This window comes from Mus caroli, unplaced genomic scaffold (assembly GCF_978045245.1).
Source record: "Mus caroli unplaced genomic scaffold, Mus_caroli_1 scaffold_1, whole genome shotgun sequence".
Taxonomy (NCBI): Eukaryota; Metazoa; Chordata; class Mammalia; order Rodentia; family Muridae; genus Mus; species Mus caroli.
Window position 1 is genome coordinate 71672104 of NW_028227256.1, and position 24959 is coordinate 71697062.

At 46.1% G+C, this 24959-nt stretch overlaps 1 protein-coding gene across 1 annotated transcript; it reads left to right on the top strand.

Moving 5' to 3' along the window:
- On the top strand, nucleotides 1-24582 carry Plcd4 (phospholipase C delta 4). Its single transcript, XM_085838378.1, has 18 exons — nucleotides 1-253; nucleotides 5259-5314; nucleotides 5451-5609; nucleotides 6518-6746; nucleotides 8317-8452; nucleotides 9252-9483; nucleotides 11444-11645; nucleotides 12867-13011; nucleotides 14823-14975; nucleotides 19021-19212; nucleotides 20574-20669; nucleotides 20790-20958; nucleotides 21449-21565; nucleotides 22183-22355; nucleotides 23115-23250; nucleotides 23755-23904; nucleotides 23983-24090; nucleotides 24470-24582. The coding sequence occupies exons 2-17, from the start codon at nucleotides 5293-5295 to the stop codon at nucleotides 24087-24089; spliced, it is 2418 nt and encodes an 805-aa protein (XP_085694504.1). The 5' UTR covers nucleotides 1-253; nucleotides 5259-5292; the 3' UTR covers nucleotide 24090; nucleotides 24470-24582.
- The last annotated feature ends 377 nt before the right edge of the window (nucleotides 24583-24959 follow it).

The window sequence follows — 24959 nt, forward strand, 5'->3', positions numbered from 1 at the left end:
CACAATTCCTCCTGTTGACCAGTGCCCTGGGCCTTTAAGAGTTGGATAGGCTGGACCTAAGAAAGCGCTCACACCTCTCCCCACCCCACTCCTCCTCTCTGGCTGTAACTCTGCCAGTTTACAGCAGCAAACTGCAGTGGAGGGTGGAAGCAGTCAAGTGCAAAGGAGAAAAGGAGTCGTCTTGTTCTCAGCGGAGAGCACTGCGGAGCTCGGGAGGCGACCCTCGCGACACAAGATTACTATCCTATCTACGGTAAGGGCCCTGAGCTCTAACCAACCTCTGGCAAAGCTGAGTCCTGCCTGAGTCCTAACTCAGCTCTACAGATGCATACCTGTATTAGGTTAAACTAGGCTCCTTTTCCCACCCTGAGGCTCCACAGAGCTTCCCCCCCCCCTTCCTGGTTCTCTCAAGTTTATCCTCTCTGCCTCTTAAAAACCATTTTCTTTCCAGCTGTGTCAATCACCCTTTTATAGAGAAACCTCTTAGCTCTACGGGGCCATGAGTGCTGACCCTAGCCACTGTGTCTTAGAGGTGAATCCAGACGAATCCCGTCTTCCTGGGAAACGGGAGGCAGAATGAGAATAGGTTCTCATCAATGAAGATGCATTAAGAGACTGTTAAGGGTTACCAAATGAGGGTGTTCAAAACGCATGAGACATTTGAACTTGTGGTAATAAAGAGATGATTTTAAGATAACCTTAGAAAGAGTCAGGGTTTGAGTTTATTCTGTGCTCTGGTTTTTGCCTGCTTAACAAGCCAAGGCAAGTTCTTGGTACCCTAGCAGGTTGTATGCCATGGGACTTTAAGACCACAGACAACTGTTTGATCTGGACTTGGATTTAGGGCTCCCCAAGGTTGCCTTTGTGCCAGAACTGCTTATTAGGGTGCCCACTAAATATGCTCTTCTCATCCTTGGAAACTGTAATTTGGCAAATTCTAAAACGTTCTCCTAGAGATGACTGATCTAGGCTTAAGTCTCTGGACTTGAGAGAGCCTTGAAGTTCTAACATTCTAAGGGCTATGACCTGTGAGCAGAGCCATCCTGTCCACTTTATATGTTCTCAGAAGTGAGAACATAGACAAAATAGCTCTCTTCCTTCCTGCCTCTCAGGAAGAAATTTGAGACATGCTGACTTCCTACTATAATGTCATTGGCACATGGTGTTGACACTTCCAAACTCCGAGGAGTGTATAAAGCTCTTTGGAAGTACAAGATATATTGGGATATATATATATATATATATATATATATATATATATATATATGCTACTCTCCCCCCACCCTGAACCTAGGCCATCCTCCAACTTCCTATATAGCCAAGGATGACCCTTGACCGCCCCTGATCCTTCTGTTTGCACCTCCCATGAGTTAAGATTGCCACTGTGCCTGGCTGACCCAATCTCTCTTACTTTTAGAATTTTATCCTTTGTGTCCTTGCTGGTGCCCCCTCTCCCAAACCCTCTGTTTCTTCTCGCCCCACTGCACCTGCATCCGTTGTAACCATCCTTCCTTTCAGACACCAGTGGGAACACCAACACTTGGAACACTTAGGTTCTAACACATTCTTTGGGCACTTTGTTTAGTCAGTCTCCTAGGATACAGGGGAAAATGAGGCTGAAAGGAGAGGCATGTTACTGAGTGTCCAAATGAAAGTGCCCTCTCTCCTGGACTGTAGATTTGACATCCTTAAAGGGGCTGAGAGCCAGGGCTATTGGGAATTAGTGGAGATAAAGGAGGGGAATGGCAGGAAAGGGTGATGGAGAAAGAGGAGGAGGAGAAGGTTAAGAAGAGAACACAAAAAGCTTGACTTGAGGGAGCAGAGAGGCTGGTGAGAGAGAAAAGGAGTGAGCTAGGAAGAAAGAAAAGAGTCAGACATGGGATGGGAAAGGCAAGACAACGGGAAGAAAAGGAAGTTGTTTGGCGGGATGTAGGGGACCCAGAAGATGATGGAGTGGAGAGAAAGACCATCGGTGTCCCTCACCGATCGCAGGCCTTCCTTCAACATGCTTTCTGGAGAAGGCCCTTTCTAAGGGAAGAGTTGGTGAATTCTGCACCGGTTGTAGAGAGACCTGCAATCTATTGCAGTTGTGTCACTGAAGGACCCTGTCAGGACAGCCAATCTTTCTGGTCTTCAGTCTCCTCCATGAAGCTCAGGTCTCGTACACTGTGGCTTCCCCGAGGTGCCGCTGACACTCTTGCCCATACTACACACAGATGCAAGCTAAAACCACCACTCTTGAGTGGGGACAGGTTAGACAGGGGGAAAAGAGGTAGTTTGTTTGTTTGTTTGTTTGTTTGTTGTTTTCGAGACAGGGGTTCTCTGTGTAGCCCTGGCTGTCCTGGAACTCATTCTATAGACCAGGCTGGTCTCGAACTCAGAAATCTGCCTGCCTCTGCCTCCCGAGTGCTGGGATTAAAGGTGTGCCCCACCACTGCCCAACAAGAGGTAGTTTTTTAAGGCTGGCTAGGGAAACTGTTTTTGGATCCTGGGCTCTGTTCTCAGGTTTCCCATGTTCCAGGACATGTAAGGTTCCTGGACACAGGAACAGAGAAGGTAATTCTGTCTTCTTCCAACCCCAAGACCAACTACAGAGTCCTGTGCCTACAAGGTGGAAACTTCAATCTCAGCTCACCCTCAGACCACTGTGGTCTGAGCAGCCAAGGAATTTAAGAGTGACCTGTTACTTTGTCCTCTGGTCTTCATACAGCAGTTTTGGGTTTTGTTTGTTTGTTTTGTTTTGTTTTGTTTTTTTGGTTTTGCGAGACAGGGTTTCTCTGTATAGCCCTGGCTGTCCTGGAACTCACTTTGTAGACCAGGCTGGCCTCGAACTCAGAAATCCACCTGCCTCTGCCTCCCAAGTGCTGGGATTAAAGGCGTGTGCCACCACGCCCAGCTCATACAGCAGTTTTGTTTTGTTTTGTTTTGTTTTGTTTTGTTTTGTTTTGTTTTTTGGTTTTTCGAGACAGGGTTTCTCTGTGTAGCCCTGGCTGTCCTGGCACTCACTTTATAGACCAGGCTGGCCTCGAACTCAGAAATCCGCCTGCCTCTGCCTCCCGAGTGCTGGGATTAAAGGCGTGCGCCACCACGCCCGGCTCATACAGCAGTTTTAAGCCATATGAAGATTTCAAATAGTGTTCCACACCTGGAAAAAGAGATGCTTTCTGTCCCTGAAGGAGCTCTTTGGGACCCTTCTTCCATCCAGAGGGCTCTTAGCTAGGAGCACATACTCAATTCTCCTCCTAAAACTGTCATAGCTGTTTCTCTCCTTTGCCCCTCACTCCTCTACCCCTTTAGGGCACCTTCTCTAGGTCTTCAAGCCAGGGAAGGCACATTCTCGGTGACTCTCATCCTCTCCTTAGGAGCTACTGCTAGCTGTGATGCTGTAGAAGCTCAGCACTTGGGAGGCAGAGGCAGGCAGATTTCTGAGTTCAAGGCCAGCCTGGTCTACAGAGAGAGTTCCAGGACAGCCAGGGCTATAGAGAGATACTTTGTCTCAAAAAAGAGTTACTCCTAACTAGGTGACTTTATAGGTCTTCTTATTAACATGGGCGGAAGAGCAGGGCAGAGTGGCACACACCTTTAATCCAGCAATGGAGAGGCAGATGAAGGGGGAATCTCTGTGAGTTTGAGGCCAGCCTGGTCTACAAGGTGAATTGCAGGAGAAACAGGGCTACAAGGAGATACCCTGTCTAGAAAGAAAGAAAGAAAGAAAGAAAGAAAAGAGAGAGAGAGAGAGAGAGAGAGAGAGAGGACAATTAGGGCTCTAATATGCTGTGTGGCTACACAGGTCACATCACATCTTAAATTATTCTCTTGCTTATCCATCTGTTAGATGATACTTTAAAATGTATTGGTTTTATGAATATAGGTATTTTTCCTGAATGCATGCCTATGTACCACTTGGTACCCACTGAAGACAGAAAAAGATGTTGAATCTTTTGGGACTGGAGCTACAGATGGTTGTGAGCCACTGTATCAGTGTTGGGAATTGAACCTGGCATCTCTGGAAGAACAGCCAGTGCTCTCAAATACTGAGCCATCTCTCCAGCCTGAAACTGCATGATGCTTTAATGGAATGCTTACTAAAGGATCACTTTACAGATTTGGAGGGTTTTTCTTTTTTCTTTCTTCTTTTTCTGTGAGACAGGTCTCATATAACCCAGGTTGACCTAGAACTCATTAAGTGGCTGAGGCTAGCCCTGAGTGCCTAAATTTGGGATAACATGAATGTTTCACAGGCAGCTACTTCCCAGAATTTTGAGGATTTCTTTTTTCTTTTTTTCTTTTTTTAAATTTTATTTTTATTTATATGAGTACACTATAGCTGTCTTCATATACACCAGAAGAGGACATCAGATCTCATCACAGATGGTTGTGAGCCACAATGTGGTTGCTGGGATTTGAACTCAGGACCTCTGGAAGAGCAGTCGGTGCTCTTAACCGCTGAGCCATCTCTCCAGCCCGAGGTTTCTTTTTACATGTTTATCACTGTCAAATAATTAACTGCCAAATGTTAAATGCATAATTAGAGCACGTTTCTGTTTAAGCATAGGTCTTTACTCATGCTTTAGGCTTTGAGATTCGTCAGCTTCAGCATAAGCTGAGGAAGAGCTGAATCAGACGCTGGGCAGAGTGGCTCACATCTGTGATTCCAGCCCGAGAGGTGGGAGCAGAAGAATCAGGAGTTCAAGGCCAGCCTTGGCAACATGAGACTGTCTCAAAGAAAGAAAGAAAAAAGATTCTGCCCTAGCTCTTTAGCAGTTGGCATGGTGTACATGAGACTGTAGACAGGACCCTAGGAAGAAAAAAAAAAAAAGGAGAAATCTTGCCTGGAGGAGACAAAGCTAGGGTGTGGACAGCTTCTAGGCTCCCATAAAGGTTAGCAGCAAGATGGCTGGCCCTAATAACAAGGACATGGGGAATGAGCAAGGTGTGGAGCAACGTTACCCAAGGAGAGTAGGGTAGCAAGAGAGTGTTTGGGACATGCCCTGCTTTAACCCACCCTGGAGATAGCCATGGAAACTAGTCAACAAAGATAGATCTATGTATCTTATTTTACATTCCAACCTGTGTATGAATTGAGACAGGTTTCTTAGCCTAGTTAAGCCTCAGGGTCAGCAAACTCAGAAATGCAAATAACAACAGATGAGAAAAGCGCCCAATGCAGGCCACAAAGGAGAGCCTGGGTTTCTTTCTCTTGTTCTCTTCAACTCTAGGATTCACCCAAAGCCCTTTGCTCCTCCTTGTTCCTTTAGGTGACTCTGGCACCAGCTGGTGGAGCAGTGGGTGATGACATCTCAGATTCAAGACCGTGAGTACCCCTGCATGGGAAGAGGTCTTGGAGGAAAGTCCAGGGGATGGGAGGAGATTAGACCCTGGTTCCAGAGCTCGTCTGGGGTCCCTAGCCTTCCCACTGGGTAAATAAGTCCCTGCTTTTCCTGGCTCAGTACTAGCCACTGATCAGGACCTGCTGCTGATGCAAGAAGGCACGATGATGCGCAAGGTGAGGACCAAAAGCTGGAAGAAGCTAAGATACTTCAGACTTCAGAATGACGGCATGACAGTCTGGCATGGAAGTCAACCAGAAAGCATGCCCAAGCCCACTTGTGAGTGAACTTGATAGCTGTGGGTGGGTGTATGGGTGGGTGTATGGGTGGACAGGTCTCTCAGGAATATGACAGTGATATGACGTCACCCCATCTGGATCTGGATTGAAACCCTGGTTATGCCACTTTCTGGTTGAGTTGCTTTGAACAATTACTTAATTGAACTAAAGTTTCCCATCTACAAAATGGGCGTTAGCCTGCACCCACCTGTAAATGATAGAGACTCGCCGAGCGAGCGAATATGTGAAGCATCTAGCAGGAAACCTCCATGGAGTTCATGAACATTAGCCATTACAATATTTCAAAGCACAAAATGCAGCCCAATGTTGTGCCAGCCCTGTTGGCCAAGCTCATTATGCTACCTTTAAACACTCGATCACAGGATAGAGTCTGCTTCAATACTCGTCAGCCACACCGCCTCGAGCGGAGGTGGAGACTGGAAGAATTCCTCTAACTCCCCTCTAGGCACTTGGGAAGAGGAAAGCTTCAGGCCCTAAACAGGCATGCACTGTACTCTTCGGGTGGACCTATTTTGCAGGTGTAATTGTCAGCCCCACTAGCTCTCCTGTGGGAACCATTGCCACCTGCTGTGAATGGACCATCCATTCTTTAAGATGTGGGCACCGAGAGGTTAAGTTTGGGTCATCACTCTGCAAGCTGGTGGCTGGGAATCAGGTCTCGCCAGTTCTAGCTGAACCTCCTTGCTGCGCTGCCTAAGAAAACACAGAGTCCCACAAACTCCTGACTCGCTGGGTCTCCATCACCTTGTCTGAATGTCCTTTGGGGTCCAGCTGTTAGAAACTGCTCTCTGTGTCTCCATGGAGAAGGGGGTTTTGGTCACCATTCCTCTCCCCTATTGTGTGTCAGACTCCTCTCCTCAGTGCTCCCATCTGCTTCTTTCCTGGCAGTTTCGATCTCTGATGTGGAGAGGATACGTAAGGGACAGGATTCTGAGTTGTTGCGCTATCTGGTGGAGGAGTTTCCCCTGGAGCAAGGGTTCACCGTTGTCTTTCATGGGCGCCGCCCCAACCTGGACCTAGTGGCCAACAGTGTTGAAGAGGCCCAGATTTGGATGCGAGGACTCCAGCTGTTGGTGGATCTTGTTGCCAGCATGGACCACCAGGAGCAACTGGATCAGTATCAACCTGATGGCACTAGGGTGTGGGCAGGGGCTACTGAAGAAGTCAGGTGCTGCAGAACCAAAGGAATGGGGGAAGGGTGCAGAAATAGATCCAGGTAGTGTGGAGAGAGACAGGGGCCAAGTATAGAGCTGATGATTCTGAGGGAGAAATGGCTGGAGAATGAGACTGAGAACCCAGGATAGGAGGAAAGGCCAATGAGAGGAAGATGGGCAAGCAAGGTGATGCTCCTGTGAAGTAAACGGACATCCCAGTAGCAAGCATTCACTACCACAGGCGTGGGAAGGAGCAGGCTCCTAGAGGGTGCCGTGGTGTACACTCACTTCAAGATAACCTAGACTGAGATATCCCAGTGAGATATTTCAGTGAGAGAAAGTGCTTGTTACTAAGCCTGACATCCTGAACTCAAATCCATGGAGCCCACATGGTGGGAGAACTGACTCCTGCACCTTGTCCTCTGATTACACACACACACACACACACACACACACACACACACACACACACACACAGTGGCTTGCAGACCCTCCAATATAGGTAAAAGAGATTTCTAGGTTGCACATTACTTAATGCATGTATACATTCATTCAGCACTCATTAGCCAGATTGTATCCACCACTGTGCCTAGTTTTAGGAACATCAAGATCAATGAGACCATATATTTTACTTTAGTTAGTGGAAAGAATCAATTTGTGTGCCGGATGTGGTGGCACACGCCTTTAATCTCAGCACTCGGGACGCAGAGGCAGGCGGATTTCTGAGTTCGAGGCCAGCCTGGTCTACAAAGTGAGTTCCAGGACAGCCAGGGATACACAGAGAAACCCTGTCTCGAACACCCCACCCCCCAAAAAGAATCAATTTGTGTAAATAATTAATTCTAATACTTAATTCTACCTAAGAGTGTTCTGAGAAAGTGCCAGGGAAGAAATGGCATGTGATTTTGATAGAGAGGTAGCTCTGTTGATGGAGTGCTTGCCCTAACATGCGTGAAGCCCTGGGTTTGACGCCAGCACTGTATCTAGTTGTCATGGTAATGTGTGCCTGTAATCCTAGTTCCCAGGATCAGAGGGTTAAACTCTTCCTTGACTACCTGGGACCCTGTCAGAGAAAGAAAGGAAAGTAGTTCAATTGAAACCTGAAGAAGGAGTGTGGGAAGGCACTCCTGACTGAAAGGATAGCATGAATAAAGGGTTCAGGGAAAGGAGACTGAGGAAGCAGGTCGGGTGATGTTCAGAGGAAGAACCTGTTGAGTCTGGCAAAAGGACAGAGAAAGACACAGTGAGGAGGCTGGACTGGGCCAGATCACAAGGGTAGGGGGAGCTTAACTTCTGTGTTAGAATTTATGTTTCTTTCTGTAGACAACAGGGAGGAAGGTACCTGCAGGCACTCAGGCCATCCAGTGACAAGGTAGATTTATATTCAGGAGAGATTTTTCTAGAAGCTATGTAGAGAATGAACTGGTTTGGGAGAGAAACTGGCAACAAAGACAGAAGGAGGGGTTCAATGGATGAGCACACACACACTGCACACACTCACTGCACACACACCGAACTTTTGCCTTGACTCAGAGCTGGAATGTTGCATGAGTGGTTCCAGCAAGCAGACAGAAACCAGGATGGCCGGATGAGTTTCAGTGAAGCTCAACGGCTGCTGCTTCTGATGAACGTGGAAATGGATGAAGAGTATGCCTTCAGTCTTTTCCAGGTGCGTTTGCTGGGGAGGCTTTGCAGGAGCCAGCAAGATCATGTCCTCTCTTGACCAGAAGGTCTCTGACCCCACCTAGTAGCGTTCATTTCTTGACTCCTGTGTACTCCATTACTGTAATAAGCTCAGTGAAACCTGCGTGGGGAGTGAGGCTCTGGCCATTTAATCTTGTTAGGAGGATGAGTCATAATTTCTAGAAAAGAAAAATAACATTAAGACCTGGGTGTGGTGGCGCATGCCTGTAGTCTCAGCACTTGGGAGGCAGAGGCAAGTAGATCTTTGAGTTCGAGGCCAGCCTGGTCTACAAAGCAAGTTTTAGGACAGCCAGGGCTACACAGAGGAAGCCTGCTTAAAAAAAAAAAAATAAGCAAACCAAAAATTTCATCTCACATTAAATGACAGGGCTAAAACTCGGTCTTTTATTTACTTGAAACCATGTGAAAATCAGGAGCTCCCTGAGAGTTTCATAAGCGCATGTTAAGATGACCCTTACAGGACCTGGGAAGATGACCCTGTTGTTAAAGTGCTTGCCATGTAAGAATAGGACTCAAGTTCTACTCAAGTTCTACTCCAGCCTTTGTGTAAAAAGCCAGGCATGGTGTGTGTGTGTGTGTGTATTAGGGGCTAGAGAGAGACAGCGACAGAGAGAGAGAGAGAGAGAGCGACAGAGAGACAGAGACAGAGACAGAGACAGACAGACAGACAGATTCCTGAGACTTACTGGCCATACAACCCTACAGGACAAATAAGTTCAACCCATTTCTCAGAGTTTATCCACACCCTGCTAAATCTCTTGCAGGAAGCAGATGTTACCCAATCTGATGATCTGGGATCAAAAGAATTTGTCCAGTTCTATAAGGCCCTGACTAAGCGCACTGAGATTGAAGAAATATTTGAGGACTTTTCATCTGACAAACAGAAGCTGACCTTGCTGGAATTTGTGGATTTCCTCAGAAAGGAACAGAAAGAAAAAGACCATGCTCCTGACCTTGCTCTGGAACTCATTGACCGCTATGAGCCCTCTGAGAATGGTAAGAACTAAGTGTGCAGGTGTTAGACAGAGGGACTGGGGAACGGGGGTGAAACAAAGACCCAGAGTCTCCTCCCACTGTAGGGAAGGCTGAGTCCACCCTCTCCTGGCCTCCTCCCCAATCATCTCACTGAACCACATGACCTAAAGTAGCTCTTCCCTGTCAGTTAAGACCGAGGAAGAAGAGTGTGAGGTTCTTTTTTTTTTAAAGGGGTTTTCTATCTTATAACTTAAAAAAAAAAAGACTTATTTATTATATATAAGTACACTGCAGCTGTCTTCAGACACACCAGAAGAGGGAGTCAGATCTCCTTACAGATGGTTGTGAGTCTCCATGAGGTTGCTGGGACTTGAAACTCAGGACCTTCAGAAGAGCAGTCGGGTGCTCTTACCCACTGAGCCATCTCACCAGCCCTAGTGTGAGGTTCTATTCCTTCCCTAGGCTCACATTTCACATCACCTATCAGCTTTGTCCTCAGTGGAAGGGAAAACGCTTGATCCCTCCCTCACACCGCCTCCCTACACAACAGTTCTTTTGCCCTGTGTTTCACAGCTATTGTTCCTTTAAATGTTAGCTTCCTGGAAGTTCTTTAGGTTAGTCTTGAGTCCTTACACCCCTGAATCAGGAGTCTGGTCAGCTTAGGCCTGGGGCGGTCATGAGGCTGTTTTCTGGTGTTTGATAAGTACAACTAAAATATTACTTTCCTTTTAATGGATTCATTTCCATCCCCTCCATCTTCTTCAGAGCGTGAGAAGTTTATAGCCATAGCAAGTTATTTACAGAACACTTCCACATCCTTCACTTAATTTAGTCATCCCAGCAGCTTTGAAAAATAGAAAACCATCAATCCATTGGGATTTCTCTGAATATCCTGCAATGTGCTAACAGCCCTACGTTCTTGTCTTGTTTTAGCCTTCCCGATAAGATGGGCTTTATTCTTAAGTTTTATTATATAAAACAGAGATTTAGAAAGATCAACTGGGGAGCTGGAGAGGTGGCTCAATACGTAAGCATGTTTGCGGTTGCAAGCATGGCAACCTGAGTTCAGATCCTAACATCCATGTGAAAAGCCAGGTCTGGGGCTGGAGAGATGACTCAGTGGTTAAGAGCACTGGCTGTTCTCCCAGAGGACCTGGTGGCTCACTACCATTTATAAGAGGATCTGATACCTTTCTGGCCTGTGGATCAGAGCATTCATACATTAAAAAGTAAAGAAGAAGAAGAAGAAGAAGAAGAAGAAGAAGAAGAAGAAGAAGAAAAGAAGAAGAAGAAGAAGAAGAAGAAGAAGAAGAAGAAGAAGAAGAAGAAGAAGAAGAAGAAGAAGAAGAAGAAGAAAGAAGAAGAAGAAGAAGAAAAAGAAGAAGCCGGGCGTGGTGGCACATGCTTTTAATCCTAGCACTCGGGGAGGCAGGGGCAGGCGGATTTCTGAGTTCAAGGCCAGCCTGGTCTACAAAGTGAGTTCCAGGACAGCCAGGGATATACAGAGAAACCCTGTCTCAAAAAGTAAAAAAAAAAAAAAAAAAAAAGAAAAAAAGTATTTACCACCACATTTAGATCTCTGTGTGTTCGAGGCAAGTCTAGTGTACATAGAAAGAGAGAGATGGGGCGGGGCTAGACAGCTGAGAAAAGCCTGAGGCCTAGAATTGTCTTAATGGTGTCCTTTAACAGCCTATGAGAAGGAACTTTTTAAAAAATTAACTAATTATTTTTACTTACATCCCAAATGCTGCCTTCCCTCCCAGTCCCGTCCCCCCCCCCCTTAGGGGAGCTACTCGCCACCTCATCCCCTTTCTCCTTTGCAGAGCCTGAGCCACCAATCAAAGAAGGAACATTTTAAATAGCAGATACAATAAGTGGCACATTTGAGATCTGCTGACTGGGAATAGGCATCCAAGGGATGGGGGCTGGTGAACAGGCTTGTGGGTGTGTCGGCCCTCTCACTTAGAGCTTCTCACCCTAGGCCGATTGCTGCATGTGCTGAGCAAGGATGGCTTCCTCAAGTACCTCTGCTCGAAGGATGGAAACATCTTCAACAGTGACTGCCTCCCTATCTACCAGGATATGACTCAGCCTCTGAGCCACTACTACATTAACTCCTCTCACAACACCTACCTAGTGGGGGACCAGCTTTGCGGGCAGAGCAGCGTCGAAGGATACATACGGTACATGGTGATACGTATGAGAGGGACCTGCTCATGAGATGGACAGCGTGGGAAGCTAAGGGGTAGAAAGCAGAGGTTGGGATAGAGAGAGAGCTTACGGCCTTAGGGTCCCTGGATACCTGCGGCACTGGGAGAACATCTTAGGCATTAGCAGAATGGTAATGAGATCCTAGGGATAAATGGAATCCTTCTCTCTGTCACAAGCTAGGAAAGTCTGGGAATTCAGGAGCTCTGATACTTGTTTTGAGCTAGTACACGGGATGCTCTACAGGAGTGTTCTCAGCCTTCCTTTTTTGTTTTTCAAGACAGGGTTTCTCTGTATAGCCCAGGCTGGCCTCGAACTCAGAAATCCGCCTGCCTCTGCCTCCCAAGTGCTGGGATTAAAGGCGTGAGCCACTACGCCCGGAGTTCTCAGCCTTCCTAATGCTTTGATCCTTTCATCCAGCTCCTCGTGCTGTGGTTGCTCCCAACCGTAAAATTATCTTTGTTGCTACTTCATAGCTGTAATTTTGCTACTGTTATGAATCATAATGTAAATTTTTGGGAGATAGTTTGCCAAAGGGCTCACGATCCCACGTTGAGAAGCATCATTTTAAAGGAAAGGCGGTGGAGTGTAAAGTTAAATCCACTCTGGAGTCATCCACTTCAGTCAAATTCTAGCTCTCTTGGTGTTCTGGGGGCTAAGTAACCTCCATATGATTCTTTGAGAAATATAGATAATTATGGTGCCCATTCTGTGAGGGTCCTTGCAAAGACTAACGGGCACAAGCTATCAGTCAGTGGCTAGTAAGTGGCAGTTGCCATTGTTGTGATTAGTCACGATGAGACTGAGTTGTCAGACAGTATGTGGCACTGGCAACTGAGTGGCTGGGTAGCTTGAAGGGTACACGTTGTAAGGCATGTATGACATCCTGGGTTCAGTCCTATTGGAGAGAAAGAGGCCCACGCCTGCAGAATTCACAAGAGTGGAAATACTGTGAGGTAGCGTGTAATGGCTTGCTGGGGGGGGGGGTGGATTATGAACTGGAACTAGGTAGAGAGAGATGTGAGCTGCAGCCATGGCCCAGTGGACTAAGATGTCTCCGGGGAAATAGCACTTGAAGTGGTCTGGATAGGCAAGTGCTAGTGAGTGGTGTTCTTTCCAGAGAAGGGAGAGGTGGCTCTTTAGGTAGAAGATCACACTTAACCTCTTCTGCCTCTGGGGGTCTGGGGGTCTTGCAGGGCCTTGAAACGGGGGTGCCGCTGTGTGGAGGTGGACACGTGGGATGGACCTGATGGAGAGCCCGTTGTTTATCATGGGCATACCCTGACCTCTCGCATCCTATTCAAAGATGTGTTGGCAACACTCGCGCAATATGCCTTCCAGGTAGTAACCCCAGGTTGGGAATAACACTACAAAAGACAAGAAGGTCTGAGGGCAATGGAACTGGTGAGGGTTGAAAGGACAGACAGACAGTTAGTGCATGCAGTTTTTTTTTTTCATTTTTATTTTATTATATTTTTTAAAACTCTTAGCCAGTTATGGTAGTATAGGCTTTTTTAAAAAAGATTTATTTATTTATTTTATGTATATGAGTACACTATTGCTCTCTTTAGACACACCAGAAGAGGGCATCAGACCCCATTGCAGATGATTGTGAGCAACCAGGTGGTTGCTGGAAATTGAACTCAGGGCCTCTGGAAGAGCAGCAGTCAGTGCCCTTAACCACTGAGCCATCTCTCCAGCCTCATTTTTTTTTTTAAGATTTATTTATTTATTATATGTAAGTACACTGTAGCTGTCTTCAGACACTCCAGAGAGGGCGCCAGATCTCGTTACGGATGGTTGTGAGCCACCATGTGGTTGCTGGGATTTGAACTCTGGACCTTCGGAAGAGCAGTCGGGTGCTCTTACCCACTGAGCCATCTCACCAGCCCTCATTTTTTTTTTAAGACAGGGTTTCAGCCAGGCGTGGTGACCCATGCCTTTAATCCCAGCACTTGGGAAGCAGAGGCAGGAGGATCTCTGAGTTTGAGGCCAGCCTGGTTTACATAGTGAGTTCCAGGACAGTCATGGCTACACAGAGAAATCCTGTCTCAAAAAAACAAAAAAAAGAAGAAGAAGAAGAAGAAGGAGGAGGAGGAGGAGGAGGAGAGAAGGAGAAGGGGAGAAGGAGAGAAGGAGGAGAGAAGGAGAAAAGGAGAGGAGAGAAGAAGGGGAGAAGGAGAAGGAGAAGGAGAAGAAGGAGAAGAAAAGAGAAGAAGAAAAGAGAAGAAAAGAGAAGAAAGAAAAAGAAGAAAAAGAAAAAAAAAAAAGACAGGGTTTCACCATGTAGCCATGGCTGTCCTAGAACTCACTATGTAAACCAGGCTGGCCTCAAACTCAGAGATCCTCCTGCCTCTGCCTCCCAAGTGCTGGAAATAAAGGTGTGCACCACCACTGCCCAACTGATAGAAGTTTTTTGTTTGTTTGTTTTTTTGTTTGTTTGTTTTGTTTTGTTTTTTGAGACAGGGTTTCTCTGTGTAGCCCTGGCTGTCCTGGAACTCACTTTGTAGACCAGGCTGGCCTCGAACTCAGAAATCCACTTGCCTCTGCCTCACGAGTGCTGGGATTAAAGGCATGCGCCACCACACCCAGCATGATAAAAGAAGTTTTTAACTCTAAAGAATCAGACAAATATTAAAGGATTACTATGATTAAGTATTGTGTTTGTTACTGATAATTAGTATTCATACAGTATTCATACTAGCAACAGCCAATAGTTTCTAGTAGCTGCTTCTAAAACTGTCTTGTTTACATATGTAGGGAAGGGTGGGGAGGGGAACAAAGACTTGGGTGAGCTGTGCTCAGGGACAACAGGAATCTAGAGATGAGAAGCACACTGTGAACTGATAGCTAGAGGGATAATCTGACCTCCACACTGAGACTGGAGACTGAGAAGGCCTCAGAATGACTTGGATCAGATTTGGTAGAGGTATAAGACTTAGGGTCTCAGCAGTGCCCCTTAGGTGGGACTCTGTCCCAAAGAATGGACCTAAGAGCCAAGTTCTCACAGAACTCTCTGATGGGGTTGGGGGAATGTAGCAATCAGTATATTGATTGGAGCTTACAAGTGGGGGGCCTAGGAATTCAGTATTTGGAGTAGGAGATTATAGGAGTTGATAGTTCTGAATGTCTCCTCTCCTCCCCTCTGCCAGTCATCAGACTACCCTCTCATCTTGTCTCTGGAAAACCACTGCACCTGGGAACAGCAGAGGACCATGGCACACCATCTGACCGAGATCCTGGGAGAGCAGCTGCTGAGGAACACCCTAGAGGGATTGCTGATTGACAGCATGCCCTCGCCAGAGGTAGGGATGCTGCAGCCCAGCCAGCTTCTACTAAGTCTTTCACATTCACCGTGCCTCCCTCTTCTACATTCCTGTCTCCTTCTACCTTGAGAATGGCCCCATCTTGCTTTTTTTTTTTTAAAGATTTATTTATTTTATGTATGTGAGTGCACTGTCACTGTCTTCAGACACACCAGAAGAGGGCATCAAGTCCCATTACAGATGGTTGTGAGCCACCATGTGGTTGCTGGGAATTGAATTCAGGACCTCTGGAAGGTCAGATGGTGCTCTTAACCACTGAGCCATCTCTCCAGCCCCATCTTGCTTTTTTTTGTTTTGTTTTGTTTTTTGTTTTTCGAGACAGGGTTTCTCTATGTAGCCCCGGCTGTCCTGGAACTCACTTTGTAGACCAGGCTGGCCTCGAACTCAGAAATCCAACTGCCTCTGCCTCCCCCATCTTGCTTTTTTTTTTTTTTTTTGTTCCAGAACCCAGGGCCTTGCGCTTGCTAGGCAAGCGCTCTACCACTGAGCTAAATCCCCAACCCCTCCCATCTTGCTTTTTAATATGCCTGTTGGTGAGGATTTTGTTTTCTTTTTGTTTGTTTGTTTGTTGACACAAGATCTCATGTAGCCAAGGCTGGCTTTGAACTCCTGACCTTCCTCTCTTTACTTCCCAAGTACTAAGGTTATAGGCATGCACTAGTTTCTGTGGTGCTGGGGATTAAACCCAGGGCTTTTTATACTCTCGGAAAGCATTCTACTAAGCTATGACACCAGCCCTTACTATTTCTTGGTTGTTTGTAATTCATAAGACTTTACAAGCAATATAGAAAAAGGGAAATTTCCCTCATTATTATCCCAGCCATTTTCCTTTTTTAAATTAATTATTTATTTTATGTATATGAGTATACTGTCACTGTCTTCAGACACACCAGAAGAGGACATCAGATCTCATTACAGATGGCTGTGAGCCACCATGTGATTGCTGAGAATTGAATTCAGGATCTCTGGAAGAGCAGTCGGTGCTCTTAACCACTGAGCCATCTCTCCAGCCCCTCTAGCCACTTTCATAACAGTATATATTAATAGATTTTTAAGAGTATCACATTTGTTTGTTTGTTTGTTTGTTTGTTTGTTTGTTTAGAGGCAGGAGGTAGCAGTGGCGCATGTGCCATGACAAAACACAAGTGTGGAAATCAACAGGAGTTGGTTCTCTCCATCTACCATGCGGTCCTGGAGATCAGACTCCGATCACCAGGCTTTTAGCGAGTGCCTCTACTCTCTGAGCCATCTTCCTGGCCCAGTGGATTTAGTTTCAGTCATCACTAAACTTCACTGATGCTGAGCTGTGCCGCTGGGCTACACTGAGTTGTTGCCAGTCCCTCCCTTTCCTTCTGCTTTCTCCTCCTCCTCCTCCTGACTCTCCTCCTCCTCTTTGAGACAGGCTCTGGTGAAGCCTAGGCTGGCCTTAGACTTGTTACACGTAGCTAAGAATGACCTTTCCTTGAATCTCTGTTCCTCCTGCCTCCACCTCCCAAGTGCTAATATTACAGGCATGTGCTGCAACACCCGAACTCAGAACTTTGGAAATGCCTTAGCCAAGTGAGCCAGATTGCCAGCACCATTGGATTTCTTTAAAAGATATATATATATATATACATACATATATATGTACATATATTATATATCTAATAATTTATATATATTCATATTAGAAAAACCATGAATGGGATTACTGTTCTCTCTTTTTTTTTTTTTTTTTTTTTGAGACAGGGTTTCTCTGTGTAGCCCTGGCTGTCCTTGAACTCCCTCTGTAGACCAGACTGGCCTCGAACTCAGAAATCTGCCTGCCTCCCAAGTGCTGGGATTAAAGGCGTGCGCCACCACTGCCCAGCTTACTGTTCTTATTTTTAAATTCCATAAGTATATTTTCATGAATATCTTCCCCCTCACACCCCTTTTTTGAGACAGGGATTCTCCACACAGCCCTTGCTGTCCTGAAATTCACTCTGTAGATCAGGCTAGCCTCAAACTTAGAGATATGCCTGTTTTTGCCTTCCAAGTGGTGAGCCCACACTGCCCAACTTTTTTGTTGTTTTTTAAACAGGGTCTCACATAGCCCAGGTGGCCTTTGAACCTCTCATCCTCCTTTCTCCACCTCTCAAGTGCTGGGATGACTGCTGTGGACCACCACGGCAAGGTTAGGCAGTGCTTGAAAACAAGCCCTTGGGCATACTAGGCAAGCATGCTATCCACTGGACTACATCCCCAGTCCCGTATCTTTTCCTCTTCATAGCTCTTTAGTGTTCTGTTTTATGCTGACACCATGCAGGACTGTCATTTATTCAGTTACACATTTGTCAGACACTTAGTCAGATTTTCATCCTGTTTGTATGCTTTGTCTATTTAGTCTTTAAATTTCCAGGTTAAAGTGTTTGCATTTTAGGTATGACATGGGTGGTGGTATTGTGTCATGTATAGGTGCTGGCCAAAGAGTTTACATTTTAGCCAAATGTAGTGATTCCAGCATTCAGGAGTTTGGATCAGGAGGATTAGGAGTTCAAGACCTGTCTCTAGTACATTGTGAGCTAAAAGCCAGCCTATGCTACATGAGACCCTTGCTCAACACAACACACACACACACACACACACACACACACACACACACACAGATTGCATTTTGACAATTTTGGTTATTATTGCTGAACTGCTCTCTAGCAAAAAACAAAAAACAAAAAAAAAAAAACCAAATTATACTGCACCCAACAGAAGAAGTAATTGCAAGCAACTCCCCAGTTTAACGGCAAACATTGAAAAGAAGGGCTTCTGCTTTTGTTGCTAAGGGATTTTTGAGTTCTGGGATTACAGTGCGTACTAACATGCTTGCCACTTTTTAGCATTTAGTCCCACCTGCCTAGGCCGTGGGAGTGCTGGAACTACAGTTTGAACGACCAACTCTCAATTCATATCTTCTCTAAAGACTCTTCTAAGATTATTCAAAAAACAGTATCTCTCATGTTAAGTAACTTTCCCAGGTTACACAGCTGCTAAGTTGAAACTGCACTGTTCAAAAAAAAAAAAAAAACAAAAACAAAAAACAAAAAACAAAAAACCAAACCAAACCAAACCAAAAAACAAAAAAAACGAGAGCTGGCTGACTCCACAGCCCAGGCCCTATAGAGGTGGACAGTGGCATTAAGTGCTTGGAGATTTCTGAGGGGGTGAGAAGTCTGGGGAGGCTTCCTGGCTGAGGTGGGTCTGTTGGAATCATTAAAAAGAAATAAGGTTCACGGGCAGGGAGAGAATAGGAGGAGTGTTTCTGGAGGTTGTGTGGGAAATAACTAGGGAGGCTTGTTAGGCATTTGCTGTCTTTCACCCATTCAGGAGAGCAATGGGTATGTGTGGCCACCAGGTGGCGATGCAGGACACCTTTGCCCTCCCACTGGTCTGGAGGGCCAGGGCTCAAGTCTGACCCCTTGCTCCATGCTCTGCCCTGCACAGCTCAGGCTCCCAGTGGGCTCTCCGTTTTTTTGGTATGGCATCTAACACGTGGAAAACAGGAAATCTTGATACCAGACTATTCCAGATTCAGAATGGAAACCCAAAAGAGCCACCCCCCCCCACACACCCCTCAGCTTACTCTGCCTTCCTGTCCTGTGCATCCCTGAGTTCCTTGGAGATACTGTTTAGGGGAATTGTCAATTGAGTGCAGCTGGCTGGGTCTGCTGGAAATAGTAATTACCCAATAAAGATGTAAAGGTTTTCATGGGGGGCGGGGAACAGTATTTTCTTCATACTTCTATCTCCTCTAAATATGTAAATCTTTAAGGGGATTTTCAGTGTCTTAAATGAGTGAGGGCCTATTGATCCTTTTTTCATATGGATAGAAACATCATATATTTGTTTGAAAATAAGTGACTCTACTAAATGTCCTAAGGAATCAAGCCCCCTCTGGGAAACTTTTGACAGCCCTGTTCTCCTTCCATCTCTGAGATGGTGAGAGCTCCGTTATTTTCAGGAAGAACTTGGGCAGACAAGTAGACATGTCTCTATTTTTGTCCTCTAGCAGCTTCGGGGGAAGATCTTGGTGAAAGGAAAGAAGTTAAGAACAATTGAAGTTGACAAGGAAGAAGAAGAAGAAGAAGAGCTGGAGAAAGATGAGGGACCAGATCTGGACCCCGCCTCCCCTGAGTTGGAAACTCAACCTCAGCCTGAGACCCAGGGGCAGGCCGCTGGGAACAAGAAGCAGAAGAAGAAGGTAAGTCAGGACTAGGAAGGTTTTGTTTTGTTTTGTTTTGTTTTGTTTTGTTTTGTTTTGTAATGGCGTTTGGTGATCATTCATTACAAGCAGAGGGTCTGTTTCTGAAGAGTCTAGAGCCAGCCAGGGTAGACAGCCAAGGAAGAAAAAAAAATGCTCTTTCCTCTCAAAGAGGTCTCTACTGAGTCACTATGCATTATACCATCTGTAGCAATACTGTGCATTATCTATTGCTGTCTACACCTGTGTTGTAGTGGCTTCCCACCTTCATGGATCACGAAATCTTAGACAAAAGCTTCTTATTCAAAATGGATAAATTTAGAACCTTCCTAGTTGAAACCCTTGCTAGGCTCTCTCCTGGGTCCAAGCGGCATGGGGTGTTTCAAGTAGGGTAAATAGATCCTGATGGGCAAGGAGGAAAGTTCAAGAAAGAAGACAAGGATGGCAGGGAGGGATGAAGGAGTTAAGTGACTCTGGACACAACTTTGTTCTTCACAAACTCCTTAAAGGCAAATCTGAATGCCACTTGTTTGTCTCTATCTCTGTCTGTCTCTCTGTCTCTGTCTGTCTCTCTGCATGCGTGCGTGCGTGCGCGTGTGCGTGTGTGTAGCTATTTATTGCTTGAATAGAAGTTACTGGGCCACTGATTGCTGTGCCTTCAGTCTCATCTATAATGAATTAGTTAGAGAAAATGTTTTGGAAAGCACACTTGTGAGGAGGAGCAATCCAGATAGGGGGAGGCCAAGTGAGAAAAGGTACTGTTGGCGGGCGGGGCCTCCAGGGTGCAGGTGTGAAGTCTGCATTTCTCTCTCTTGTGCACTTAGAAGGCTTACTCAGCTGACTTATGACGTTTCCTGTTCTGAGGCTGTGGTGTTGAAGTCTGTTGTCATGTTTAGGGATGACGATGGGAATTCAGGAGATATATCCAAAGCTCTGGCGTCCTCAGATCCTTGCAGGTGTGGATTTTGTGACCATCATACTTAGACATATGTGACTGGATTCATGTGCTTTTTGTATTGTTTTGTCTTTTGAGGCAGTCTCGATATGTATCTTTGGGTGACCTGAACCTCCTTATCAAGACCATGCTAGGCTCAAACTCATAGAGATCCGCCTGCCTCTGACTCTTGAATCCTGGGATTAAAGGCATGCACCACCATGCAAGGATCATGTATACATGTTGACCAAAGATGATTATTGTTCATTTGTTTTTTAAGAGAGGTAGGGAGACTGATGCCTCTTTGTTTAAAAATAATAAGGACTCTTTTCCCCAGATGTAGCATAGAAATGACCTTCCAAACTCAGAATTAAGACTGATCTGAGCAGTACATGCAGACTGCCTTTATTCCCATCCTCACCCCCAGGTTATGAAGTGTCCGATGTCTTGTCTGCTTATCTGTGGTCATGTTATGGCCCAGGCTCCTAGTTCCATTCCTGAGTCCATTCTCTTGTCAAAGCAGGTGAGGCGGGGGGGGGGGGACTGCAGTGGGGAGGCAGCGGGTAGAGGCTCAGGTTGGATGGCCACTAGCTTCTTCTCTCTCTCCAGACCATGTTAAAATCAATACCATCTTCCTGTCCAGTTTCTTCTCCTGAGTTCCACAACCATCATGTGTCCAGACCTATCTGCCCTGGTTGTCTACTTGAGGACTGTCCCCTTCTGCAGCTTCACTCATTCCAAAGAAAACTACCACATCTATGACATTTCATCCTTTTCTGAGTCCAAGGCCAAGAACCTCATCAAGGAGGCAGGTCAGGAGAAAAGTGGGATGGGTAACAGGCAGGAAGGTAAGTCCTAAGAAACAGGACAAGGAAGCAATAGAGAGTTTGAGTTCAGAAATTTAGAGCAGGCGTAAGATAGTCTCACATGGCCCAGTCTGACCTCAAACTTGCTCAGTAGTTGAGGATCATCTTGATCTTTTGACCCTCTTGTTTCTACCTTCCAAGTCTGGCGTTACTGTGTGCCCCCATTGCCAGTTTGTGCAGTGCAAACCCAGGGCTTTATGCCTGCTAGGCAAGCACTTGACTAAGTTATGCTATCAGTCCACCAAGGAAAAGGTTAATGAAGCATGGGCACAAGGCTCGAGGGAGAAGAACATCTGGGGGAGGTGGTCACCTTTCTGGAGCCAGCCTCAGATCTCAAGGATAGTGAAGTAAGTAGAAAGGGTCCTTGGGACCAGGGAAGTGGGAGAAACCACCTTAGAGACAGAACTTCCATCTCCTTCTCTACACCCTTTTACAGGCAACGAGTTTGTACAGCACAATGCCAGACAGTTATGCCGCGTGTATCCCAGTGGTCTGAGGACAGATTCATCCAACTTTAACCCCCAGGAACACTGGAATGTAGGCTGCCAGATGGGTGAGGAGGCAGCAGGGGCAGGGAGGAAGGGAGTGGAGAATCAGCTGATGGGAGGTAATTCCTTAGAAAAAATGGCTGTGGAAGTTAGGGGAATGTTTTAAAGTACTAGGGGGCAAAAGGTGAGAAACGTGGTTCTATTGGAATGTTTCCGGCAGACACTGATTTGAGGACCATGCTTCGTTCTATAGCCAAAGCTGGTTTCAAACTATGTTCTTCCTCAGTGTTCCAAGTGTGCTACCTAACTCCAATAGGCATCTTTATACCTACTACACTCTAAATCCCCTGAAAAAGGGGCTAGAAGGCCAAGGAGGATGTGTGTGCATGCATGTAATACATACCTAGGTGTATATGTGTGTGAGACACAGAGGAAAAAAATAGTGTGTATGCATATGAAAGCATGAGTAGGAGGGGGAGGGGAAAGGAGGGAGAGAGGGGCAAGGGAGGGAGAAGATGGGGAAGGGAGGAGCCCCTGGCTGGGGCTTGATGTGTAGACTAGGATAGTGTTGACCTTGTGGGAGTCCTCCTGCCTCTGCCTCCTGAGTGTTGGGTTTAAAGTATGTACCATCATATTCAGCTCCCAAGGTGACTTTTTCTTTTTTTTCCCCTGGGATTCTCAGTGGCTATGAATATGCAGACTGCAGGAAGTGCAATGGATATCTGTGATGGGCTCTTCCGCCAGAATGGTGGCTCTGGCTATGTGCTGAAGCCAGAATTCCTGAGAGATCCCCAGAGTTCATTCAATCCTGAGAGGCCTATTAGTCTTTATAAGGCCCAGATGCTTGTAGTCCAGGTATGACAGAAACCGTTGAGAAGAACCTGGAAGAGCTGGAGTAGAAGTGTGTATGGGTATAACAGTGGGTGGGGTGGCTCAACATGACAGGAGTGTGATTGGTTGAGAATTCTCTACCAGGAGTGGTAGCATACACCTTTAATCCAAGGCCAGAACTGTATAGTGAGACTGTCTAAAATAAATCCTAAGAGGGAAGATAACCTGACTCAATTGCAGACTTTGAAGCCAACTGACGAGTTTCAAGTCACTTTCTAGTTGTGCAACATTGGACAAGTTCCTTAACTTGTAACCTCAGTAAACTCATCAGTATGATAGGGGTAATTCTCTATAACCTGCTTCAAAGGGTTGTAAGGACTAGCCATTAAAAAGTATTTACAGCCGGGCGTGGTGGTGCACGCCTTTAATCCCAGCCCTTGGGAGGCAGAGGCAGGTGGATTTCTGAGTTCAAGGCCAGCCTGGTCTACAAAGTGAGTTCCAGGACAGCCAGGGCTACACAGAGAAACCCTGTCTCGCAAAACTGAAAAAAAAAAAAAAAAAAGTATTTACAATTCCTGGTGTACAGTAAGAACTATAGAAAATTGTAATTGGTGTGCCTACTTTCAAGCCTTTAACATTTTAGGTTGGAAATTAGAATACACTATGCAAGATTTTGCAAACTGTGAAGTTCTAGTGCGAGTCCTGTCTTCTCAGAGGTGTGAGGGCTGGATGAGGGAAGGCTGGGCTAAGCAGAGACTCATGAAGTTTGTGTCCTGGTTGCAGGTGATTAGTGGTCAACAACTCCCCAAAGTGGACAAAACCAAAGAGACAACCGTTGTGGATCCACTGGTGAAAGTAGAGCTCTATGGTGTTCCTGAAGACACAATGGAGCAAGAGACCAGCCATGTGGAGAATAATGGTGAGCTTGGGCATGGGGAAGGATCAGTCCAGACTGCTGATTGCCTTCTATCTCGTCCTCCATTTGGTCATTTGGTGCAGTCCATGGGACTCTGCACCCTCATGGGAGACAAAAGTGAAATCACCCAGGGAATCCTGGCCCTCCCTTGCAGGCTCACAAATTGGGAAAAGTTCTTATGCTTTTTATAAGTTTCTTTTTTTAAATTTATGTGTATGTGTATGCACCACCTGCATGTGCCCACAAAGGCCAAAAGAGAGCATCAGAGTCCTTGGACCGGGTTATAGGCAGCTATGATCCATCAGGTATGGCGTCTGGGAACCGAACTCAAGACCTCTGGAAAAGGAGCAAGTGCTTTTAACTTCTGGGTCATTTCTTTAGCCCCTGCTTCTGTACATTGCACCTGTGTCTTCACTTGTAAAGATTTATTGGCATCTAGGGAAAGCATTTCAGTATGGGCCTAATGAAGATGGCCAGTCTCTTCTTTTATTTCTATCTCCATTTCAGGTATTAATCCATACTGGGGGGAGACATTCTATTTCCGGCTCCAGGTACCTGAACTTGCTATGTTGCGTTTTGTGGTAAAGGATTATAGCAGGAAATCCCGAAATAACTTTATTGGCCAATACACCCTGCCTTGGACCTGTATGAAACAAGGTGAGACAAACCTTGGACTCTTGGCCAATGTCCCAACTGTGGCTCCCTTCCTGATTCAATTCTTCTGCCCATTTCCAGGTTACCGACATGTATCCTTGCTCTCCAGAGATGGCACTAGCCTCCATCCAGCTTCCATCTTTGTGTACACCTGCATGCAGGAAGACCTGGATATGGATGAGCCCTGAGGTGGGTGTTCCACAGCAAGAGTGGATAGATATACTGGCTTTAGATGTCAAGGTACTAAATTGCCTTGTCCCCGACCCCTGTTCCCCTAAGACACTGTCTTACTATGTAGCCTAGGCTGTCCTGGAACTCACTATATATAGACCAGGCTGCCCCCCAAACTCACAGGTCTATCTGCCTCTGCCTCCAGAGTACTGGCATTAAAGGAGTGAGCTGCTCTGACTGGCATACCTTGCCCTTATTAAGCAAATCTAATCTTTCTTTAGTCTTTCCTGCCCTTCCCTTTTGTGCACTTTTATGCAAGAGTTTGCTCCTTATTCTTGCCCTAGGCTTAATTCCATTCTCAGATTCTCTGTTAATCTTTCCTATCATCTCTGACTAGAAACACAGGGAGGGCCTTGAAGAACAATCTACAGATGCACAATCCTTTCCAACCTACAACTTCCTCAAAAATCCAGAGCCAGCCAAAGGATCAATGAAGGATCAAGGTTGCCAGGCAAAGGTTGAGGAAGAATGCCTGACTCAAAACTATGACTCTAGAGAACAATACACAGCCCTGAGTCCCCACTGGACTGCTGCTCCTTAGCTGGTCTAAATAGAGCTTCTCTGTCCGATTTGGCTCTTGTATGGTCTGTCATTGTTGGGCAAGAAGGGGAAGTAGGGAGGGGGGCCTTGCGGTGCAGAGAAACGACGTTTCCAAGGGCTCTCCTCTTTGTGCTGTGTAAGAAGGGAATGGAAGAGAAGCTTATAAGGCACGGGGCAAGAGCAGGAAGGGTGTAATAGCCTTCCCTGGTTAGGCCTTTACACAGCCTTGATGCTTGTAGTCCCTGATGATGGTGCTGAGCCAGTCTTCCGACTGCTGATGAAAGCTG

Bases quoted from the DNA above. Each gene is read 5' to 3' on its own strand.
- Plcd4 (XM_085838378.1), top strand. From the start codon at position 5,293: ATGACATCTCAGATTCAAGACC. The intron at 6,747-8,316 runs GTATCAACCTGA...GCCTTGACTCAG, and splicing joins CACCAGGAGCAACTGGATCA to AGCTGGAATGTTGCATGAGT. The intron at 8,453-9,251 runs GTGCGTTTGCTG...AATCTCTTGCAG, and splicing joins ATGCCTTCAGTCTTTTCCAG to GAAGCAGATGTTACCCAATC.